The sequence below is a fragment of the Citrus sinensis genome, chromosome 5 (assembly GCF_022201045.2).
Source record: "Citrus sinensis cultivar Valencia sweet orange chromosome 5, DVS_A1.0, whole genome shotgun sequence".
Taxonomy (NCBI): domain Eukaryota; kingdom Viridiplantae; phylum Streptophyta; class Magnoliopsida; order Sapindales; family Rutaceae; genus Citrus; species Citrus sinensis.
This window is the reverse complement of record NC_068560.1, coordinates 23,180,303-23,203,801: the sequence shown is the minus strand read 5'-3', so window position 1 is coordinate 23,203,801 and position 23,499 is coordinate 23,180,303. Positions and strand designations below refer to the sequence as shown.

Sequence of the window (23,499 nt, the reverse complement as noted above, 5' to 3'; positions counted from 1 at the left end):
TAATCTTAATATGCTAAATTTAAATTAATATTACATGCAAAATTAAAGGAGTAATGATACAACCACAAACTCTTGTACAAACTTATTTTGTACAAACTGATGTGGCATGATAAGATTGGTTGAATTAAATATCACTTGGCCCACATGATTTGTTTTTATTAATTTATATTTTCATTCAACCAATGAATTAATGCCACATCAGTTTGTACAAAATAAATTTGTACAAGAGTTTGTGGCTGTATCATTACTCAAATTAAAGACCTTAAAATGGGTAAAACGTACGGAAAAAATTAATAAATAAAGAAATTCTTTATTTTGTAAATTTTTAAAGAGAAAGTTAAATTTTTTGTCTTTCCACTAAGTCCCGTTTGATATTATTTTAGGCGGCTGTAATTTTTAAGTTAAAATAATAAAGTGGTTGATGAAAGTAACTTTTATTTTTTTGTTTTTACTATAACTTTTAAACTGTACTACTTTAATAGCAAATAAGGCCTCTAGTTAACGGTATCTATAAAAGAATCCATTCACAGACTAATAATATACTCGTTCCATTGTTACAATTCTTGATCTTGTTCTTGTTCTTTAATTTAGCCATGTTTCTGACTCTAAGGTCTCCAAACAAACCAGTTGAAAACACAATGCTAAATGAATTAGAAGATGATGACCTCTCATTGTGCTCAAAACGCCATCAAAGAAGGTGGCGAATGGCCTTCAGGGTCATATTCTTCACCAGAGCTCTTGTTTCAATGTCCCAAAAGTTTCTTCATAACAACAACAAAGTCTTGCTTCGCTCCCTCTCTTATGTTGCCATTGACATTAGTACCAATGATCATGAGGTTCCCTTTGTCGGCGTGGACAAGCAGATGCTCTCAAATATGGTGAAAGAGAAGAGTTTTGAGTCTTTGAGTAATCTTGGAGGAGTTAATCAAGTTGCTTCAATTCTTGATTGTGACACCAAAGGTGGCATCAGGGGCAGTGAAGCTGATCTTGGCCACAGAATCAATGTTTTCGGAAGAAACAGGTACAAAAAACCACCAGCAAAAAGATTTATAAGTTTTGTTTTTGAGGCATTTAAAGATACAACTATTATAATACTTTTGGTTTGTGCTTTACTCTCTCTGGGGTTTGGCATTAAACAAGTTGGCCTAAAAGAAGGCTGGTTCGATGGCGGTAGCATTATATTTGCTGTGTTTCTTGTTGTCAGTGTCTCTGCGGTGAGTAATTTTAAGCAGAGTAGGCAGTTTCAGGCTCTTGCTAATGAAAGCAGTGATATAAGAGTCGAAGTTGTGAGAGATGGCAGGCGCCGGGGTTTGTCTATCTTTGATGTTGTCGTTGGTGAAGTTGTTTGTTTGAAGACTGGTGATCAAATTCCGGCTGATGGGTTGTTCTTGAATGGCCATTCTTTGAAGGTTGATGAGTCTAGCATGACTGGGGAAAGTGATCGTGTTGAAGTTGATGAGAAGAATCCTTTCTTGCTTTCGGGTACAAAAGTGACAGCTGGCTATGGCTTCATGCTTGTCACTTCTGTTGGAATGAGCACTGCTTGGGGTGAGATGATGAGCTCTATTAGCCATGAGCTGAATGAGGAGACTCCCTTGCAAGCTCGGCTCAACAAGCTGACTTCTTGGATTGGGAAGATTGGATTAACGGTGGCTGTGCTTGTGCTTGCGGTTATGTTGATTCGGTACTTCACAGGAAACACAAGAGATGGGATGGGGAAAAGAGAATTTGTTGGGGGGAAGACGAAGTTCGATGATGTGATGAATTCTGTGATCAATATTATTGCTGCTGCTGTCACCATTATTGTTGTGGCAATTCCTGAAGGCTTGCCTCTTGCTGTTACTCTTACTCTGGCTTTTTCTATGAAGAGAATGATGAAGGATCATGCTATGGTTAGAAAGCTCTCTGCCTGTGAGACTATGGGCTCAGCTACAACAATTTGTACTGACAAAACCGGCACTCTGACTTTAAACCAAATGAAGGTTACAGAATTTTGGCTTGGGAAAGAAGCAATGAAGAGCGATGCATGTTCCTTGGAATTAGCACAGAATCTCTATGAGTTGCTGCAAGAAGCAGTTGGTTTAAACACCACTGGCAATGTTTACAACTCGAATTCTTTATCGACTTCTGAGATTACTGGTAGCCCAACTGAGAAGGCAATTCTTTCTTGGGCTATGATTGATTTGGGGATGAATGTTGATGAACCGAAACAATACTGTACAGTAATCAATGTGGAGGCCTTCAATTCAGAGAAAAAGAGAAGTGGAGTTTTGATGAAGAGGATCAATGAAAAAGTTTTTCATACACACTGGAAGGGAGCTGCAGAGATGATACTGGTCATGTGTTCTCACTATTATGTCAAAAGTGGGACAATCAGAATCTTGGATGGTGAAGAAAGAACTCAAATTGAGAAAATTATCCAGGAAATGGCGGCCAAGAGCCTGCGATGCATAGCTTTTGCTCACACCAAAGCTGCTGAAGCTGATGGACAAGTTCAAGAGAAGCTTGAAGAAACTGGACTGACCTTGCTGGGGCTTGTGGGCTTGAAGGATCCTTGTCGTCCAGGCGTCAGAGCAGCAGTTGAATCCTGTAGAAATGCAGGGGTGAATGTCAAGATGGTAACTGGAGACAATGTGCACACAGCGAGAGCCATAGCTATTGAATGTGGAATCCTGAATCCTGATGTGGATTTAAACAAGGATGAGGCCGTAATTGAAGGTGTGCAATTTAGAAGTCTCTCGGCTGAAGAAAGAATAGCAAAGATTGAAAGTATCAGAGTGATGGCTAGATCATCCCCACTTGACAAGCTTCTGATGGTACAAAGCCTTAAGCAAAAAGGCCATGTTGTAGCAGTGACTGGCGATGGCACAAATGATGCTCCTGCTCTGAGAGCTGCAGATATTGGACTCTCAATGGGGATTCAAGGAACTGAAGTTGCAAAGGAGAGCTCAGATATTGTCATCATGGATGATAACTTCTCCTCTGTTGTAACAGTTCTGAGATGGGGTAGATGTGTCTATAACAACATTCAGAAATTCCTACAATTTCAGCTCACAGTCAATGTTGCTGCTCTTGTCATCAACTTTGGCGCTGCTGTTTCTTCAGGAAAAGTCCCACTAACTGCTGTTCAGCTTCTTTGGGTGAACCTGATAATGGATACATTGGGAGCATTGGCATTGGCCACCGAGCAGCCCACCAATGACCTCATGTCAAAGCCTCCCGTTGGCCGATCCAAGCCTCTTATAACCAAAATCATGTGGAGGAATCTCATCTCTCAGGCCATTTATCAGGTAGCCATCTTACTAACTCTGCAATTCAAGGGAAGATCAATCTTGGGCGTTAAGGAAAGCGTTAAAGATACCATGATTTTCAATACTTTTGTCCTCTGCCAAATCTTCAATGAGTTCAACGAAAGGAAACTTGAAAAGAAGAACATATTCAAAGGGATACACAAGAACAAGTTGTTTCTAGCAATCATTGGAATTACCATTGCTCTTCAACTTGTAATGGTGGAATTTCTGAAGAAGTTTGCTGATACTGAGAGGCTGAACTGGGGGCAATGGGCAGCATGCATTGGCATTGCAGCTATGTCATGGCCAATTGGTGTTCTCATCAAGTGCACTCCTGTTTCTGGCAAGCAGCTGCTTCCCATCAACCAAGAAGCTTCAAGAATCCACAAAAATCCGTAATCAATTCTCTATCAGTTAATATTATTTCCTTTTGTCTTTGCTTAGTGTCGTAACTTTCTTAGTTCAAATTTGTATATATAAGTATGATAGCTGATTAGTTTCGTGAATGAAATTTTATTTTGAATGCAAGAGAAAATTTTATTGCTTCGTCGGGCCCTTCGAATTTTACTTGTCCAATTAAACATATTGATACTGACCAAAGTGGGCAAAATATATTGATACTAATCAAATTCTGAAGGGCAAAATTCACATCAAGAATGCCACATTGCTTGTGGTGAAAAAACCTGAGTTATTACGTGGACGTGTAGTGATACTAAAATTTAATAAAAAATTACTAGTAATTTACTTTTTTTTTGGGTTTTAAATAAATCAATCAGCTTTATACTTTTTCCAGAGAAAAATAAATTGTAGATTATATATAACTTGACAGTTCAAGGCATAAACACATACATAAAAATCTTTGAAGTAAGTCGCTCGGAGCTAGGATATTAATTTTCACTGCTCAAATAACTCTTGTCAAAAATATTGAGCCCGTTGCCCGCGCCCCGCGCGTGCCGCGCTGCGCCCTGCGCCTGCCGCTGCGTCGGAATCTTGCTATTATTTATAAAGAGTTTGTGGTCACTTCTTCAAATTCAAAAAACCCAATAAAACAATCTCTTCGATTTTTTTTTTTTATTTACCCGAAAAAAAGCTATCAATATGTCTGCGCGTTCATCATCAGGTATGATCTTTTTATTGATTTTAATGATAATTTTGTAAATCGTTTGGGCTGATGCTTTACCTCTCAACTGTGGTGATGATGTGAACAATAACAATAACTTTTTTTTTTCAATTTAACAGGGGAGAGTGAATATGAGAAAGAGATCGGTGGCGGTGATGCAGAAAAAGAGAATGTGATTAAGGTGTTTAAAGATAATGGGTTGGAGAATTGTTTGGGTGGGGATGCTTCTGATACAGAATAAGTCTTTAAAATTTGTTGGGTGTTCGGCGTGGATCAAATAGTGAATGCGATGAAAGCCTTTGTGCCTCCGGGAAGAGTTGATCTTTTGAAGGCCTTTTTGAAGATTTTTCTGAAGAATACGAAGAGGATTGCCGATGTTTATGTTGCTGGTGGTCCTAATGCTAGACTAAACTTTTTAAAACTGCAAAAGAACTTACTTCTCTCCTCGATTCAGGCTTTTGAACAGAAAACACAGGCCGTGTTCCAGACTTTAGAAGAGCAACACCAGCAAGAATGGATCCAGTATTTACAACGGGTACAACTGCGTCTTGATCGTCTGCAGAGTGCTGTGCCGAGCAACACGTCTTTGCAAAGTTGGGAGGATCAACAACTGAACGAGTCCCTTGCTATTTATGTCAGGGTCCACTGTTTAGCAGCGCAACAGCATATCGTGATGAGGTTCCTGCAACGGCAACATCAGCAGCAAAGCCAGGCCCAGCAGCAGCAGCAGCGGCAGCCAGCGATGGGATTTTTAGAACAGCGAGTCCAACAACAGCAGCAAGCCGTGAGTGGGTCATTACAACTGCTACAGAAGCAGGCACAACAGCAGCAGCAGGCGGTGATCGGATTTTTACAACAGCTACAACGGCATATTCAGCTACAGCAGCAGGCAGCGTTGAGATTTTCACAACAGCAACAGCAGGCCGTGATTGGGATTCTACAACAGTTACAACAACAAGTTGGGATTGGATTTCAACAACAGCAACAGCAACAGCAGGCCATCATTGGGGTTTTGCAGCAGCAGCAGGCTGTCATTGAGTTCTTGCAACAGCGGCAGCAGCAGCTGGCCCAACAACAGCAGCAGCTTCATAATAATGATGATAGTAGTGCTCAAGAATCTATTACTGCAAGTAATTATGGGGAGAGTGCTAGAAATGCGAACCCGGGGCCAAACAATGCATCTTTGCAAAGTTCCGAGATTCAGCAACAGAATGTTGACCTTGGTGGTGGCTGATTATTCTTTTCTTTGTGATTCTGAAGAATGTTTATATATATTAATGGTTGCAAGGATTAAAATGGGTTTTAAAAAAAAAATCTCCCTGTCAAAAATATTAAGCTTATTTATTCGTTAAAAAACCTGAACTGAAACTAAACATTCATTTACATTTCATTGATTATTATATAAAATAGTTACTGTTATTATTATTTTAGACTGTACGTGTATATTGTTCATAATTAACATCGTAAATGGGTTAAATTAATCATGTTAATCAGGTTATTGGGTTGAATAAATTAACAAGTTATATAGGCTAAACGGGTCATATCCCAAAAAGAAAAAAATCAAAATACACAATTTTAGCAATGCATTTAGTTGAGGTTGGGGACGGGATTGGAGCCCCGCTTCCCTTCTAGTGAGTTTCATTTGAGAGGGGATTATTGAATGGTCGAATTATGCTATATTAACTAAAAAAGGTGGTGATACATTAGTCGGGATGAATATCTGCATATCGAAGGTCCTAAACCCAACAAGTATGTGCAAAAAAAAAAAAAAAGAATAATAAATTTATAGATGATTGGGTTTCAACCTACGTCCTACCCCAATACATATGGTAAAAAAATAATAATAAATTTATATATTGATTAGAAGAGAGCAGAGACAACGCTAAGATAGTTATTGCATGACAGAACTTGATTATGGGACTCGCAGTTTAATTCTGATAATCAAACAGCAGCCAACATCATTCTGGAAAATTCTTCATAGTTGATTTGACCATCACCATCCAAATCAGCATCTTTAACCATCTGCTCCAGCTCTTCATCTGTCACTTTCTCTCCAAGATTCAACATTACGTGTCTCAACTGCAAATTCATGCACCCACCAAGAAATTTAACCAAAAGGGGAAATAAAAAAGGGTTGCCAAGGTGAACAAAATTAATGCATTGGGATGAAAAATTAAACCTCATTAGGAGATATGAAACCGTCTCGATTCTTATCGAATACTTTGAAAGCTTCTTTCATTTCCTCTTGAGCTTTAGTTTCCTGTAACCGATACAATCATGAATAATTTTCCATCAATGATCATGAAATTAAGCACATGATTTTCATAAATTGTAAGGAATATTAACGAATGGGCATATGTGTGATTGATTAGTTAATTAATTACAAACTGACCAATTTTAGATTAATTCATGGTATTAATTAACTTTACCCTCATTTTTTTTGCCATGAGATCCAAAAACTCCTCAAATTCTATAGTTCCATTTCCATTGGCATCAACTTCATCAATCATGTGTCGGAGCTCTTCTTTGGTAGGATTCTGGTCTAATGATCTTATTGCTGCGGCCAACTCATCAATTGTTATGCAGCCTATTTAATCAAAATTAACCCGTTAGTAAATAAATTGAATAATTAAAAAAAAAGATACGTTATGACTATGATAAATCAATCATTAAACGAAGTTTATTAGAGTAATAAGACGTTATTTTACAGTAATTTACATATTGTAATACGCAGACATTTGCATCAATGTAAGAATTGATTAAGAAAATGTACCGTCTCCATCCTTGTCGAGTAAATAAAAAGCTTTTTGAAACTCAGCAATCTGATACTGGGGCAAGACATCTCCCATATTGTTGGAATATTTTCCCTCAAAAATGAGAGAGACGCAGAGAGAGAGAGAGAGAGAGAGAGAGAGACAGCACTTGGGAAATTAAATGGTTTGAATGGCTTGATAGGTACTTATAATTGCCTATTGTATTAGTTAAGTTCCAAAGACACGTGCTTGCATTATTGCTGACTAAGAAAATTTTATTAGTTATGCGCATTTTTTGGAACCTGTTTGTTTCAAAGTTTTTCTTTCCGTAGAAAATCTCGGACGATCTGGAAGAATTCTAACCATATATTTGGAAAAAAAAAGTTTTTGTTCACTAATTTGTGTACACACATTACCTCTCTTATTTTCTTTTTTTAAATAATTCTAGAATATGTTATATGTGGATTTTAATCACTTTCTCATGCAAGCAAGTGAGATTAATCAATACTGTATGTGGCATTCATTCATTAGATGATGTTTAAGTAATTTTATAAGTTATGAAATCCATCATCCAATAGATGAGTAACACATGATATTGAGATTAAAGTTGGGACTCAAATATTGGATCCTTAACAATATTAAATTGATCCCAACATAAGTTGCCAAGTCATTGTTTCCTTTTATATATGTCAATTATTGAAAAAATAAAAATAAACATTCGTTCGCAAACATTCATTTGCAACAATATTAAATTCATATTCAAGTTGAGTATTTTCTCTCATATAAAGTTTTTATGTTAATTCGCAAGTATATTATACTTATTTATTGTTAAAAGTCCATTCATTTTTATTCTACAGTCAAATTTGTCTAACTGGTTACAATTTCTAGAAATATGATTAACCTTCAACCGTGAATCATCTTGTGAATGATAGAAGTCACTCAAAAAATATCCTTATTGCTAACTGTTTGTACCCATCCTCAGTTAGTGCCTGTATTTAAGATCACCCAAAAGTTATTCATGTCGTGTGTGTGTGTTAATATTAAAATCTATTTATTTATTTTCAATTTTTCACTTTTTGCATATCAGCTTTGTTTGAATTTTTAATTTTTATGAGAGTAACTCCTCTATTACTTCATCGTCGTGTCCTTTTCTACTATAGGCACCTAGAAGTTTTTTCATTTAGGACAATACTAGACATGTACGACTTACCCCTCAAATCGCCCGTAACCGACTGACGCAACCTAAGAAGTGATCAGATATCCACCCCTTAAAGAGTAGTTATCCATCCAGCTCACATATTAAAGAAGATGAATGAGTGTTTTGAGGGATATGTGGGTAGAGAGAACGTAGCTAGGGTTATGCTACATACATCCATACAGACAGACACATATATATGTGAGTATGTGTATGTATTAAGAGTACTGAGCTTGATCTAGACTTTAATATAGGGAAAATGATAAGCACACCCCCAACCTTTAGGTAAAGGGACAAAAATTTCCTTAACATTTTAAAAAAAATATTTACACCCCAATTTATTATAATTTTACCATTATACCCTTTTAGCATATAAAAAAATTATTAGATTATCCAATTTATTTATATATTGTTAATAAAATTATAAATATACCCTGATTGCCTCATTCCTCTATTTAAATTTTTATCAATAATTAATTTTCAAAAAAGACATCTACACACTTAAAAAAAATTGTAAATAAATTATAATTTTAAAAATAAAATTGGTTATTAATACCATAATAAATAACATAGAAAATTGGTTATAAATGTACAAGTTTAAATGATTGACATGTGGAGAATTGTTAAATATACAAGTTTAAAGTTTAAATAAAATTGATTATTAATAACCAATTTTATTTTTAAAAATTATAATTTATTTACAATTTTTTAGGTGTACAGATGTCTTTTTTGAAAATTGGTTATTGATAAAAATTTAAATAGAGGAATTGGGTAATGAGGGTATATTAAATTTTTTTTATAATATCCAATTTGTCTATTTACAAATTTATTGACAATATATAGACAAATTGGATAATTTAATAAAAAAATTTATATGCTAGAAGGGTATAATGGTAAAATTATAATAAATTAGGGTGTAAATGTCTTTTTTGAAACGTTAGGGAAATTTTTGTCTCTTTGCCTAAACGTTGGGGGTGTGTTTGTCCTTTTCCCTTTAATATACTATTAAACTATAAGACCTAAGAGCTTTCGAGCAATTATACAATTAAATCACGTGACTTAATAGCTTTCCTAAATTTTAACAAATTCAAAATTCTGTATTTGAATATTTTTATATGTAGTTGTTAAGTCATTATTTACGGAGAGTTCCATTTATAGAAATAGACACTCATAATTTCATCGCCAGTAATTAATTACGTAGAGAAAAATACATGTTCTGACCACCTGGAATTGCAATAAGGGGGCTTACGCTGTGAACTGAAGAAAATTTCTATTACGTAATTGTATCCCGACAAAAATGAAAGGTGCAGATTCACCCTTGATATGCTGTCGCTTCCACCTTAGCAGCTTACTTTAAGCCTACCTGGCTATCATCTTCACGCATTGATGTCCGATTTGAAACTGAGGATTCATCAATCATCCATAATTAATTATATGATCTTGCAGTACCTTTGTTGATTATTTTCCAAATAACTGCATACATGGCGGAACGTTTGTTCAACTATATATATCTACATATACACAGCACAGATTGCGTATATACGTTGAAGTCCTCTTAAGTTCTCCTTCAGTATTAATGACACTTTTGTCTGTCATGAATAAAAACCAGCAAAGAGCAAAATATTTTGAAGTTCTCTATCTCCAATAAATTGACTCAAAAGAAATATATAATTTCGTTCATGCAAGAAGCTGTCAACGTTGATTTCTTATTAGTGTAAGCTAGCCAGCTAAGGAAAAAGAAAGAATCGTTTCAGTAAAGACTAAAGAGCTGAATAGAAATTACAAAGTAATTTCTTAATTAATATCTTGAGGAAAAACGATATAATGCTAAATAGAAGTCAAATTCAATGATTGATGACTACTTTAATGTAGATTAATTTCTGGAGTAATGCTGAACTTTTCAACTAATATTGTTTGAATGCCACATTGCTTAGTTGGGATGAAAAAAGCTTGAGTTATTTGTTAAAAATGTTACTCTAATTGTAAAGAATGTGTACTTTTTCACTTCAAGAAGTTTATCTTCAATATCTAATTACAGAAAAATAGGATATATATCACTCCTCAAAAAAAAAAGAAAAAAAGACCATCTATCTATTCATCTTAGATTTTAAAGAATCTTGTACCATTTGTATGTTAAACCTCTTCAATTCACATCTATGTATTTACTAAGATAAAATTTAAGATCATGAGTAGAAGATCTTGGTCTTAGTCATTCTCCTCTTAAGAACTTACCGCCAAACCATTAATAAGTTTTTCCATGTCTTCGTTATTAAATTTAGAGTAGGTTCGTTAAAAAAAAAAAATCGAATTGGTTCAAATATTACATTGTTGTCATGTCAACAAGTTGACTAATCATGTTCATTAGTTAGATGTGTAGGGTCGAAGTTTTTGACAGAACTCATGAACTTATCATGATCCTTAAAACTAAGAATATATGGTGTTGCTTCTATAAACTACAAAACCTGGAAAATAATTAATCATTGCCTTACTTTTATCATAAAAAATTATGGGTTAAATCATGTTAATCGATCGAGTAAAGGGGTTAAATAATTTAGCAAGTACTAAACAAGCTAAACGGCCGTCGTGTTGTAACATATTTATTCACATACAGACTTCAATTTCATAATCTGAAAACATGTTGGCGACTATTGCCAGACAAAATCTTTGATGAGGGGATTATTTCAGATTCATTGTGATGGCAATCAAACGGGCAACAACATCATTCTGGCAAATTCTTCATAATTAATTTGACCATCACCATCCAAATCAGCTTCTCTAACCATCTGCTCCAGCTCTTCATCCGTCACTTTCTCTCCAATGTTCATCATTACGTGCCTCAACTGCAAATCCATGAATGACCACTAAGTAAACAGATGTTGGAAAATTTTCAGACTTTCTTTCGCTTTATTAATTATGCTTCTTTGTCCAAGCAAATGTATAGAAGTTTCCACGAAAAACAAAAATTGATGGACATGGGAATGTGGAATCAAAACTTAAATTCAACCTCATTGGGTGATATGTAACCATCTTGATCCTTATCAAATACTTTGAAAGCTTCTTTCAGCTCCTCTTGAGCTTCATTTTCCTGCAATAGATACAATCACCATTAATCTTCCCTGATCAATCTTCATCAAAGCTTGTGATTTTCATTTTCTCTAAGGAAAATTGCAAAACAGGCATTTCAGTTCATGATGTTTTATACCTTCATTTTTCTTGCCATGAGATTCAAAAACTCCCCAAATTCGATGGTTCCGTTTCCATTGACATCGACTTCACTGATCATGTTTCGGAGCTCTTCTTCTGTAGGATTCTGATCTAAGGATTTGATAGCTACGGCTAACTCTTCAATAGTTATGCAGCCTATATAATCAAACGCCGTTATTAAATAAATTGAATAATGAAAAAAAGAAAAAAAAGTACATATACAAAATGACTGTGGTACTAAGTTTTTTTTTGGGGGGGGGGGGGGGGGGGGCAGGGGGAAGGAAGATAGAATTAAAAAGAAATTAAAAAAGAGTACGAATCATGGGGAAAACTGAACCAAGCATCACAAAGGTTACACACAGACACCACCGTAACTCCACGGCTTCTAAGGTTGTCATTAGTAGGAAGTCTATCACGCAAAATACGCCAACCAAGCAGAGAATTTCTTGGAATGATATGCGGGCCCCAAAGTCTTGAAGTGCACAACATGTTATAAGCTGAAGACACAGTGAACGAACCATCAGCTGTACAAGTCCAAATCAACTTGTCATCCGTAGGAGAGCGAGGTAAACTTGTATTCTCAATTTGGGGAATAACAGTGGGCATTTTCTGACGTAGAATATCAGGAATATGCCAATGAGAGTCCTTAATGATATCAGAAACTAAACCTGATAGAGAAGATGCGGAAGCATGATCTTTAGAACAAATTGGCCGCTCTAGCCACCTATCTAACCAAAAATTAACTTTAGAACCGCTCCCAATCAACCAGCGGCTGTGAGAAGAAATTAAAGGCATGGCTTCTCTGATGCCATTCCAAATTATGGAAGTCATAGAAAAAGCATAATAACTATTATAGAAGTTAAGCATGAAAATCTCATCGATAAACTGGACAAGAAATTAAACATTATCAGATTGGTACCAAGAAATCATAGATGTTAAATATAATTATAGAAGCAGACGCAGTTTAATTATAAAATATGAATAGAAGCAATACAACATTACTTTGCAGTAAAACATAGCAATACAAATAAAGTTGATTGAGAAACTGTACCGTCTCCATCCCCATCGAGCATACAAAAGGCTTCCTGAAACTCAGCAATCTGATCTTCAGGCAACACATCTCCCATACTGTTCGAGTTAATATTTCTTCTGTTGAAATCGCAGGAGAGTAAAGTTCTCAGTGAGAGGAGAAAGAGAAATATAACACTTGGGAATGCTTGGAATAGCTTGATTTTCTTTCACAGCTACTTATATATATATGTATGTATGCAGATGCTTGCTAATGCTGGTAAACTTGCGCATTCTTTACGTTTCAAGGAGAAAAAGGGTAAGAAAAGGGGAAAAAAGAAGAAGGAAAAGTTACACGCATGCATTATCTTAGTCAAATATGCTGACAAAGAAAAGTTTAGTATGAATGCGTAATTTCGGGAACCCATTAATTTGTATCAAAAAAATTTTCCATGGAAAATCTTGGAGGGGCCAAGAAGATAATTCAAACTATTTGAAATTTTATGTAGTTTATATTTATGGTCCATGGACAATGAACTATTTATTATTCCGTTATTTATATTTAAATTACCTATTTTTTGATTAATAATTACGTAATATACTGAAATACGCTTTTGCTTAATAATTATGTAATATGTAATATAATTAACGTAAAAACATTGGAGTATTCTTTTTTTTTTTTATTAAAAGGGGCTCAACATAATGAGCTAAATCGGAACAAAATGGGGCTGAGTAACCCCAAACATGTTTTGTAATATAATTGAATAAATACCCACAGGCGGGCTAATAATTATGCAACAATGACAAATATAGTTAATTAAATATATTACAAAAGGATTAAATTAATTTTTCGCCTAAAAGTGTATCTCAATGGTTTACGTTATAATTTCAGAGAGGTTTTGATGAGTTTTAAAACATTAAGGAAAATTTCTGGTTGAGAAATGGCTAATTCTGCCAAAGAAGAGAAGAATTTTTGTCAATTTTCAATTATTACATAATTAATATTACATATTTAAGATATTCTCCTCAATAATAAAATCGGTTATTCAATCTAATCCAATCCAGATGTTATAAATTAACGAATGAATTAGATTGTCGATGAAGTGTTAAATTGGTTCAATTTTCTTGTATTATACCCTACTCATCATGTGTAGCCAGCTAAAGAAAGCGCTTAAAATTTATTTACGCCAGAAGAAGTTATGCTTCTTAGCTGGTTGAAAAAGGAGAAAATAATCAAAACTCTAATTGTGTGTTGAATTTCATCATTTTCTCCTCATGTTTCAAAACTCATCAATATCTCTCAGCCTTATAAAAAAATCTGTTAACAACTTTCATTTTCTTTTATCTTTTATTATTTTACCTCAAACCACACTTATGATTGATCAGTTTATTGAAACGATAAAGCGTTTTGATATCAGCCAATGCGGCAGCATTGAACTTCTTTCATTAATAAACCATATGAAAAGAAAAATATAATTACCAATTGCACATATGGTAACTAATCAATTTTATTTAAAAAAATTAATCTTAATTTTCTCCCAAGTAATAAACGGAAATTTTCGTTTCCTATGTCTTTATTTGTCATACAAAATCAGTATATTATATTAGGACAAATCATTCAGCACATGATTAATTGCACGTATATATTTTTGTATTAAGTTAAGATTATAAGTTAATTATGTATGTCATCTTTGCAGGCCGGCTCGCCGGCCTAATATATTTTATATTTCTATATGTAAGACTTTTCTCTTTTTTTATTTTTTTCCCTAAATTTTTATTAAGGATGGTGAAAATTAATCTTTGAAATATATAAACCAATTTCTTTGGTCTAAAGTTATCATCATTAAGCAAAGTCTCAATCAATTCATCAGCTTTAAACTCAACGAAAAAGACAATTACTAGAATGTGCGAACAACAATTAAAATAAGAATAATTACAAATAGCATTTTGTAATAATTTAAATGCTAATTACTCAACATTTGAATAGAGTCGTAAGAAATTTCTGGGCACTATATTTGAATTAATTAATATCACAAATTACTTTTATGAAACTTAATTGAACGAGTCTTCTCTGCAAGGACAAATCGTATTCTTTCGTACGGAATTATTATGTACATACGGATACAATCGTCATGTATCGCACCTAAACGAAATGGGAAAAAATATTGTGTCGACCGATTAAACAACCAACCTGACTCTGAAAATTCATGGAGATTAGGTACTTTGACGAAGATATTTTGAGGTCTTGATCCATTTTTCGTTTTACGTACGGAGTGAAGAATTTTCCACACGACGGTTGGATTTTGATAATACTGACAAACATGGCCGACCGAGTCACATTCACAAATTATGTAGTTCATATTTATATTATATTATTTTATTTTATTTAAAAGTTAGCAAGTAATTAATATATATATATATAGAGAGACACACACACACGAGGTCAATTTTTTAGAGAATTCATGGAAATAATTACAAAAATCTTCACGCCACGCATTATTGACACGTGTTACAAATTAGAATGCCTCATTATAGGGTTACAAGAGTGATATTATTTGTATGATCTAATTTACGAACCTAAATTTTAAATCAAACATATAGTTTCGTACTTCCGTTCTATATAATTCTTTCAAGTACAACTTTAAGTATAAAAATATTTTGATTATTTAATTGTAAGTCGGTAAGTTAAAAAATGTTTACCAAACATTTTAAGAGTGTTGGTTTAAAAATGTGGATACCGAATAACAGTTTTTAACCGGAACCTAAGTTTTGAGAAATCAAACAGCTAACAACATCATTCTGGCAAATTCTTCATAATTAACTTGACCATCACCATCCAAATCAGCCTCTAGAATCATCTGCTCCAGCTCTTCATCCGTCAATTTCTCTCCGAGATTCATCATTACGTGCCTCAACTGCAAATTAATGCATGAACCAACAATTAAGATGAATAGAATTATTCAAGTAGTTGCCAATACGTAGAGATGAATAAAATTGATGCATATATGGGATGGAAAATTCAACCTCATTTGGTGATATGTAACCATCTTGGTCCTTATCAAACACTTTAAAAGCTTCTTTCAGTTCTTCTTGGGCTTCATTTTCCTGTTAAACATACAGTCATAATTAATTTTCCATCAAGATATGTTCATCAAAGTATAAATACATGTGATTAATTAACAAAATTGACCATACTGCATATTAGTTCAAGAACATCTTACCTTCATTTTTGTAGCCATGAGTTTCAAGAACTCCAGGAACTCGATAGTCCCATTTCCATCAAGGTCTACTTCATTGATCATATTTCGGAGCTCCTCCTCCGTAGGATTTTGATCCAGTGATTTGATTGCAGAGGCCAGTTCTTCAAAAGTTATGCACCCTGCCAAATTATAAAACCATTTGGTTAATAAAAAAGAAGCATTTTATAAAATATATATCGATTTTAGCAATAAGAAATTGTTTTACAGGAATCTACATAGCGTTGCATTATAACCAGTGATAAAACTAAGTAAGAAACTGTACCGTCTCCATCTTTGTCGAGCATACTAAAAGCTTCCTGAAACTCAGCAATTTGATCTTCAGGCAAGACATCTTCCGCATAAATATTATTGGACATTTTTTGTGAACTTGCAAAAATTTTAGACTTTCCAGAGAAAGCTGAGAGAAAAAATAGAAAGAGAGACAAACACAAACACTTGTTATTGGCTTATTGCTTAATTTTCACAGCTACTTATGCTCGCAATGATTGCTAAAAGTTGCTCGTCCGAAGTTCCAAAGGCAAAGCATTATTTAGTCAAAGATGCTGAATAGTATAATTTTCTGGAACCTGTTTGTTTCAAGTTTTAATTTTTTTTTTCCGTAGAAAATCTTCCACGGGCCAAGCAGAATTTCAAACTATTTGAAATATTAAATCTGGGTTGTGGTTCTTTTAGACTAATAAATTCAACAATTTGCGCTTCACATTAACTCTTTGTTTTTTTTTCTAATTAGTATATAATGTGGTGGACTTTGTGTCCATTTTCACATGCATGTGAGTGATATTGATACCAATGACATTCATAGACAAAAATTTTAATAATTTATTTTAATTTAAAGGTTGTGACTATAAATTTCTGACACAGTTTTTAAAGTGGTTTGATTTTAATTAGCATGGGGATTTTTAAATGCTAATGTTAATTATTTATTTTAATAATAATTAATAAACTTCCTATATTTGTAACTTGTGCTTTCTGCTTTGACTTTCAAAGTAATTGACTGAACACGTTCTTGATGACTTGATGGTGTAATCTTTCTTGGACCAATGGAATTAACAAATAAACAAGTCATACAAAAAAAGATCTTTATATATGAATTGTATAAATTCTTCACTTAATACAAAATATATAATGTTCGAATAAAATGATCTACTAAATCTAATGCAGGCATGACCTAAAAGGGGGAGAGAAAAAAAAAAAGAGAGAGAGAGAGAGAAAACACCCATAATGGCTGCACAAAACGAAATTTTCCTTTTTTATTACACAGCTGAGAAAACTAGAATTTTAGATTAATTAGCTAAGCAAATTGTCCCCATCAAAAAAAATAAAAAACCTAAGCAAATTGTCAATTAATTTTTTTTCTTTTCATTTTTCAGACGGTTTAAAAATTAATGAAGGAAATTCAATTACACGGCAAAAGTTGGCTGACTTTTCCAACTTGAGGCAAGAATATAATATATCAAATCAAATGTCAATATCGATATATCAAAATGGAGCCGCGTAATTAATTCGCTTTTACTAATTTTTGGAACCATTTAATTGTTTCAAACTCTTTTGTAGCATCAGTTTGGTGCATAAGATAAGTTTCTTTCACTTTCTAAAATCGAACAGGTTCAACTAACAAGTGATTTTTAGTAACTTAATTGATCTCCTTCAACATTAACTAAAAAATTTGAAATTCAGTAAACATCCTTATCATGTTAATTCATCCTACATTAACTAAAAATATGATTTCTAATACTAATTAACCGTTTACTAATCAAAATGACGTGATCTACTTCGTCATATAGAATATAAACTTTAGCAAATACAAATTTATGACGGGTAAATAAGAGAAACGAACATTATAAAAAGGAGATTTTGACCACAAATAAATTTATAATGTTTATCTATGTATCTAAAACATTTTTATGAAATTGAAAAATATGATCGAAAGATAATCTAATGTGTGAATATTGATGATATCCCATCAAGACAACGTGAGTCCAGACTCCAGACCCAGCTAGCTAATGTTCAAATCAACATTCAATGAAAGTAGGTAAAGCAAAATTTTCAGTCATATTTATTCAGATTATCATGAGTATATAACAAGTCAAAGATTATGGTGCGTTCAAATTAATTCTAGCATGTGGTTGCAGCCAAATTGCCTTTAGAAAGAGCTATCAAATATGTGACTCGGATTGGGAAAATTAATTACCTTCAATTCACACTCCAAGAAAAATTATCAAGAGTCTACCTAACTTATATTTATGCATTTTCCTAAAATCTAATTTATATATGTTATAAAACCATTTAGATGTACAATAATTAAAATAAATTGGATGACATTGCTAGTTATCACCAAAATTTCAACTGCCAAAAAAAGTTTAAGAACTCATTATGAACATGATTCTTTGAAAAAAAAAAAAAGTAACTATAAATTAATTGGAAACGTAATTGAAAATTATGAACAACTGTATTCTTGATAAAAGATTTATATTTCTATTATTTTCATGCCCTATAAGGAAATTTTATCACTATTAATGTTTCTAAGGAAATGAAGAAACTGAATAGAAAATATAAAGAGTTTTTAATACTCACAAGGCAATAACTTGAACAGTCGCTGTTGTGACGAGCAAAACTTATAATCTCTCGAGCTTTGATATATCTCTGCAGGAATCTGCACAGCCGATTAATTATTTTCCCAATTAATTGTTACAATTGATCTGATTGTCTTTTCGCATTACTAGTATATATAATGATGGCACCAATTAACTTAAAATTTACAAATGCATGGTTATGAATTAGCTTAATTAACTAACAGAAAAAACTAAAGCTGAAGGAAAAAAGTTTTTTTCTAAAACAAATAATCCACTAAAATAGTGAATTATAAACTACTAAGCAGTGTTTCTTCTGTTGGTTTGTTTCTCTTACTAGGGTTTTTCCCCATATTACTCGGGAATAAAGTCAATTTAGTAAATGATCACACACTATAGGTCACTCTCCTCCAATAATATTATAATATAGTCGTAAAAACATACTGATCAAACAATTAATTCACATGTATGCAAAATATCTACCATCTACCTTATAACAGTTGTAAGTTACAAATTAACTGTAGGTTTTTGTTACACCCTTAAGGACTTAATAATTGAGTTGTTTTTTTATACAGTTTTATTTGATTGATCTTCTATGTTCGAGTCCTAAGGAGGTACATAGGGGTACATTTAAAATATTAATTTGTACTTTGTGACTTTATCTACCTCTACTTTTGAAAAATAAATAAATACATAATGTTAAGTTTTTTTCCCCCTACATGCATCTTCTAACTTATTTGTTATATTTTGTAAATTTTTCATTATTGATCACTCTAATCAAGGCATAAGTTGAGATGGTAAAATTTCTTATATTGAAAATATGAGGTCTGAGATTTAAACGTTTCTTACATGGGTGAGATTGGATTCCCATTATGCTAAATAATTTTTTCTTAAAAAAAATTTTGTACATTTAGCATTAAGCTTGAAACTAATAACGCAGAATTAGTAATCTTTGACCCAAAAAAAAAAGATTGTAATTATTAGAACATACAACTGATATAAGGCAGCTTCGCAACAATATATAAAGAATTACTATAGCTTTTAATTCTTTGAATGTTCGAATGTCTAGCCCATCACAAAACTTCTTGTCCGAATAGCAATGGAAGATCTCGCAAATCTAATTAAGAAACCTCATTTGGAAAGATCTTCGCAGGCTATAGCAAGCCGGCATTCGGATAAATTTAAAATACATGTGACACTATTGACTCTGGGGGGAAAAAAATTATACAAGGCGAGAAGCCAGACTGAGTTCAATTGAAGACAGAAGCATTTAATTAAAAATGATTGAGAACATTCCCTGTACTTATTTTTTACAATTCTATATGGCTAATGGCTTCTTGTTTATTGGGATTTTGCCAAGTTAAATTACATATTCAATTGGCTAATCGCTCTCAATATTAGTGACTAAAGAAAAGTTCAAGCTGGCTAGCTATCTAGCTAACACCTCCATGGCCGGCCTAATTATACACCCAATAGAATTTATACACATGCTTTTCCAAGCAAAAAACATACAAAAAATTATATACCTTTTTGTCCCATATTTAACTTCCATCAACCACTTATAAGCCTAAAGTGCTTTTCTTACAGTATCATTTTTCATTTGTTCAAAACCCTAAATTTCAAAAATGGACCAACTGCCCAAAAACCTTTTACCAGATGAAGCAAATCCAGAGTGGATGAACAAAGGTGACAATGCATGGCAACTCACGGCAGCCACGCTCGTCGGCCTCCAGAGCATTCCAGGCCTAGTCATCCTCTACGGCAGCTTGGTGCACAAGAAATGGGCAATCAACTCAGCCTTCATGGCATTTTACGCCTTCGCCATGGTTTTTGTAAGCTGGGTGGGATGGGCTTACCGCATGTCGTTTGGCGAAAGGCTAGTGAATTTCCTCGGAAAGCCTAATGTTGCCTTGGACGAGAAGTTTCTTCTAGGGCAAGCTTTCTTAGGGTACATTCCAACGGCGACAATGGTGTTTTTCCAGGGCGTTTTTGCGTGTATAACGTTGATCTTGATAGCTGGTGCTCTTCTAGGGAGAATGAATTTCAGGGCATGGATGCTGTTTGTGCCATTATGGCTTACCTGTTCATATACAGTTGCTGCATTTAGCATATGGTGCCCTAATGGGTGGCTTGCAAAACTTGGAATTATTGATTTTGCCGGTGGATATGTGATTCATGTTTCAGCTGGTGTTGCCGGTTTCACTGCCTCTTATTGGGTAAGCTTCATCAATATAATTCTTCACCACATTTGATGGTGAAATAATTAATTTATATGAATATGGGAATATTAACTGCTTGATATTGGCACAAAGTTTACATTAAATATACTAAAGTGGAGCGAGATACTCAAATTCTACTTGTAATAATGATGATAATCGAGTGTAGTATAGTTTGCGGATTTGCACAATGGACGTTATCATATATGGGCGACAGTGTAGAAAAATGTTTATAGTGATAAAATCTGCAGAATCGAGGAATTCACTGTAAATATAATTAGTAGACGTGAACAAGTTTAATTACCGAAATCTTTTATTATTACATAAAACTAAAATTCACTCACATGAGCATTCACTTTTTAATTATGAATAATAATAATTATAATAATAATGATAATCATAGTAAAAAAAAATAGAATACATCTTAGTTAAAATATACAAACTAAATCATTTATTAAAAAAAATTGCAAATTCTTCAGCCAAGGGTAAAATATCACATGATGTTGTTGATTAAAAAATATATCAATTTATGATTTGTATAGAATTCTTGGAGATAGTTTCAATTTTGGAGGAAAGGGAGAGTTCATAAAGCATACAATTTGTTGTTTTCTATCGTGAACGGGAATAGTCTCTTTAACGACGACGTTTAAACTGCTAACCCGTTAGGTTGGTCCCAGATCGGATAAAGACAGAGAGAAGTTCCCTCCAAACAACATAATTCTGATGCTTGCAGGCGCAGGACTGCTTTGGATGGGCTGGAGTGGATTCAACGGCGGAGGACCCTTCGCGATAAGCACGGACGCATCTCTGGCCATTCTTAATACCCACGTGTGCACTTCCACCAGCCTGCTGACGTGGCTCCTCCTCGACACTTCCTTCTATGGAAAGCCCTCTGTGATTGGCGCCGTACAAGGCATGATCACTGGTCTCGTTTGCATCACTCCTGCGGCAGGTCAGTTGACTTAATTACCCTTGTAACTTATACGAATTCCTTTTTCTTTCATAATATGATTGGTTCAATTAATTTCCCAATTAATATTTCCATAGATTTCATAATTCACACCGGTAAGGACTTGTCGTTCATTTAATCTATGGTGAACTTCCATAATTTATAAAATTACGACTAAAAGTATATGTAAAGTCACACATCTTAATATGAGTGGCGGATCGAAGTTAGGATTCCTAACTTAAAAACTTCCATCTGTTACGGTTTTTATTTTATACTTAGACAATTTTTCAAAAAATTTTACATCTTGGCCCACTTTATATATAATTTTTGCTCTTCAATTTGTAGGTTTTTTTTTTCATTTTGGCCCCTCAATGAAACAAAATCCTGTTCATTCTACCCCTGTTCTTGTGCTCTTGAAATAGAATTCTTAGAATACTAGTTAGGATGTGTAGCATTATACTAACGATTAGTTATATGCTCGCAGAATCTATATATCTCCCATGCTTAATTTAAAGGATGAGAATCCTCTCATTATATGAGCTCTTTTAGGTTGTTAAGAATCATATACTATGCATGTATATTTTAATTATGGCGTATATGTAAGATTTAATTTTTTTAATTTTTTAATTTTTTAATCACTAATCACCGCTAAAGTTTTGCTCAATATAAGATTAGGATGATCCTAACTTAAAAAAGTAGATGTTGATATTTCTTTAGAAAGCACTTCGCATGAAAATGCTTAATTGCCAATTTTATGACCCTGACACACAGGAGTAGTGCAAGGCTGGGCAGCCCTGTTTATGGGGCTAATCTCAGGAAGTGTTCCATGGTACACAATGATGGTGCTACACAACAAGATCGGGCTTCTACGGCTCGTCGATGATCCGATGGCCGTCTTCCACACCCATGCCGTTGCCGGAACCCTAGGCGGCATCCTCACCGGCTTCTTCGCCGTGCCGAAATTATGCAGACTCTTTTACATGTTGCCTGATTGGGAAAAATATATCGGTCTAGCATACGGGCTACAAAATGGTAGAACTTCAGCCGGGTTACGGCAAATGGGAGTTCAATTGTTAGGCATTGCGTTTGTAATATGTTTGAACATTGCTACAACAAGCATTATTTGTTGGTTAATTGGGTTGATAGTTCCATTAAGATTGTCTAAGGATGAATTGAATATAGGTGATGAAGCTGTGCATGGAGAAAAAGCTTTTGCCTTAGTTGATGATAGAGAGAGATTTGAAGTTAGTCCCAAACACAACTCTGTTTATGATATTGAAGAATTTTCTTATGTAGGTTCAAGGTCTGTAGGTGAAGTTCAGATGGTATGATTGGCTTTGAGATGTGAAAATTTAGAGTAAAATTCTGTACTATAATGAAATGACACTTTTTTATTACTATCTTTGACTTGGTTTATCATATATGGGTGAAAATATGAAAAATACCCACAAAAGTTCTTCTACTTTATTTAATTTCTTTTTTTTTTGAAAAAAAAAATTGCGTGCAAGTTCATTGTTTTTTAATGATTTATTTATCGATACTTTTTTATTAATATGATTACTATTCAATTAAACTAAAAAAATGTCTTTGTAATATTATATCCTATGAATTTATTGGATTGTCAAGTTTTTTTCCAATTAAACATGAGCAGTTGAAAATTACTGGATTTATTTAAAAATGTTAGATTTCATAGGTCATAAAACTAAACACTAAATTATTATTACAAAATAGCTTCTTTTAGGCTTTTTGATCAATTTTTATGTTATAAAAGTGAAATAGTTAAATTAAACTCATCTTAATGTAACTTTAATAAAAAAATGATTAAAAAAATAACAAAAATTAAATATGATAAAAAAATAACAAACAAAAATAAAATTATGAATAATTTAATTGATTGATTTTACAAGCCTCTTATTTATCTGAATACTTCCAAA

At 33.5% G+C, this 23,499-nt stretch overlaps 6 protein-coding genes across 8 annotated transcripts; 3 read left to right on the top strand and 3 right to left on the bottom strand.

Moving 5' to 3' along the window:
* The first annotated feature begins 550 nt into the window (after positions 1 to 550).
* On the top strand, positions 551 to 5,835 carry LOC102611166 (putative calcium-transporting ATPase 13, plasma membrane-type). Of its 2 annotated transcripts, XM_006471600.4 has the most exons (3): positions 551 to 1,021; positions 1,205 to 4,410; positions 4,530 to 5,835. In XM_006471600.4, the coding sequence occupies exons 1-2, from the start codon at positions 594 to 596 to the stop codon at positions 3,687 to 3,689; spliced, it is 2,913 nt and encodes a 970-aa protein (XP_006471663.2). In that variant the 5' UTR covers positions 551 to 593; the 3' UTR covers positions 3,690 to 4,410; positions 4,530 to 5,835. The 2 variants fall into 2 exon arrangements, with proteins under 2 accessions (XP_006471663.2, XP_024952517.2); XM_025096749.2 differs by having other exon boundaries at positions 551 to 4,410.
* On the top strand, positions 4,700 to 5,644 carry LOC127902344 (uncharacterized). Its single transcript, XM_052441251.1, has one exon. It carries the CDS (start codon positions 4,700 to 4,702, stop codon positions 5,642 to 5,644), a length of 945 nt encoding a protein of 314 aa, XP_052297211.1.
* Positions 4,835 to 7,321, bottom strand: LOC102611750 (calmodulin-like protein 11). The gene is made up of 4 exons (XM_006471602.3): positions 7,184 to 7,321; positions 6,840 to 6,997; positions 6,590 to 6,670; positions 4,835 to 6,489 (listed from the first exon to the last, which is right to left on the bottom strand). The coding sequence occupies exons 1-4, from the start codon at positions 7,257 to 7,259 to the stop codon at positions 6,352 to 6,354; spliced, it is 453 nt and encodes a 150-aa protein (XP_006471665.2). The 5' UTR covers positions 7,260 to 7,321; the 3' UTR covers positions 4,835 to 6,351.
* Positions 7,322 to 10,907: 3,586 nt separating this feature from the next.
* Positions 10,908 to 12,854, bottom strand: LOC102612037 (calmodulin-like protein 8). 2 transcript variants are annotated; one of them, XM_025096002.2, is made up of 4 exons: positions 12,614 to 12,854; positions 11,561 to 11,718; positions 11,363 to 11,443; positions 10,908 to 11,219 (listed from the first exon to the last, which is right to left on the bottom strand). In XM_025096002.2, exons 1-4 carry the CDS (start codon positions 12,687 to 12,689, stop codon positions 11,061 to 11,063), a joined length of 474 nt encoding a protein of 157 aa, XP_024951770.2. In that variant the 5' UTR covers positions 12,690 to 12,854; the 3' UTR covers positions 10,908 to 11,060. The 2 variants fall into 2 exon arrangements, with proteins under 2 accessions (XP_024951770.2, XP_006471666.2); XM_006471603.4 differs by having other exon boundaries at positions 10,908 to 11,198; positions 12,614 to 12,846.
* A 2,156-nt stretch (positions 12,855 to 15,010) lies between these two features.
* Positions 15,011 to 16,313, bottom strand: LOC102612336 (calmodulin-like protein 8). Its single transcript, XM_006471604.4, has 4 exons — positions 16,093 to 16,313; positions 15,792 to 15,949; positions 15,595 to 15,675; positions 15,011 to 15,485 (listed from the first exon to the last, which is right to left on the bottom strand). Exons 1-4 carry the CDS (start codon positions 16,184 to 16,186, stop codon positions 15,348 to 15,350), a joined length of 471 nt encoding a protein of 156 aa, XP_006471667.2. The 5' UTR covers positions 16,187 to 16,313; the 3' UTR covers positions 15,011 to 15,347.
* A 3,712-nt stretch (positions 16,314 to 20,025) lies between these two features.
* LOC102612641 (ammonium transporter 2 member 4-like) lies at positions 20,026 to 22,896 on the top strand. Its single transcript, XM_006471605.3, has 3 exons — positions 20,026 to 20,616; positions 21,283 to 21,568; positions 22,337 to 22,896. Exons 1-3 carry the CDS (start codon positions 20,026 to 20,028, stop codon positions 22,894 to 22,896), a joined length of 1,437 nt encoding a protein of 478 aa, XP_006471668.3.
* The last annotated feature ends 603 nt before the right edge of the window (positions 22,897 to 23,499 follow it).

Excerpts from the sequence above, each read along its gene's own strand:
- LOC102611166 (XM_025096749.2), top strand. The coding sequence starts at position 594 with ATGTTTCTGACTCTAAGGTCTCCAAACAAACCAGTTGAAAACACAATG.
- LOC102612641 (XM_006471605.3), top strand. The coding sequence starts at position 20,026 with ATGGACCAACTGCCCAAAAACCTTTTACCAGATGAAGCAAATCCAGAG. Across the intron at positions 20,617-21,282 it reads GTTTCACTGCCTCTTATTGG|GTTGGTCCCAGATCGGATAA; the intron begins GTAAGCTTCATC and ends CTAACCCGTTAG. Across the intron at positions 21,569-22,336 it reads TTGCATCACTCCTGCGGCAG|GAGTAGTGCAAGGCTGGGCA; the intron begins GTCAGTTGACTT and ends CCTGACACACAG.
- LOC102611750 (XM_006471602.3), bottom strand. The coding sequence starts at position 7,259 with ATGGGAGATGTCTTGCCCCAGTATCAGATTGCTGAGTTTCAAAAAGCT. Across the intron at positions 6,998-7,183 it reads ACTCGACAAGGATGGAGACG|GCTGCATAACAATTGATGAG; the intron begins GTACATTTTCTT and ends TTGATTAAATAG. Across the intron at positions 6,671-6,839 it reads TCATGGCAAAAAAAATGAGG|GAAACTAAAGCTCAAGAGGA; the intron begins GTAAAGTTAATT and ends TATCGGTTACAG.
- LOC102612336 (XM_006471604.4), bottom strand. The coding sequence starts at position 16,186 with ATGTCCAATAATATTTATGCGGAAGATGTCTTGCCTGAAGATCAAATT. Across the intron at positions 15,950-16,092 it reads GCTCGACAAAGATGGAGACG|GGTGCATAACTTTTGAAGAA; the intron begins GTACAGTTTCTT and ends ATAATTTGGCAG. Across the intron at positions 15,486-15,594 it reads GTTACATATCACCAAATGAG|TTGAGGCACGTAATGATGAA; the intron begins GTTGAATTTTCC and ends ATTAATTTGCAG.
- LOC127902344 (XM_052441251.1), top strand. The coding sequence starts at position 4,700 with ATGAAAGCCTTTGTGCCTCCGGGAAGAGTTGATCTTTTGAAGGCCTTT.
- LOC102612037 (XM_025096002.2), bottom strand. The coding sequence starts at position 12,689 with ATGGGAGATGTGTTGCCTGAAGATCAGATTGCTGAGTTTCAGGAAGCC. Across the intron at positions 11,444-11,560 it reads TCATGGCAAGAAAAATGAAG|GAAAATGAAGCTCAAGAGGA; the intron begins GTATAAAACATC and ends TATCTATTGCAG. Across the intron at positions 11,220-11,362 it reads GTTACATATCACCCAATGAG|TGGTCATTCATGGATTTGCA; the intron begins GTTGAATTTAAG and ends CTGTTTACTTAG.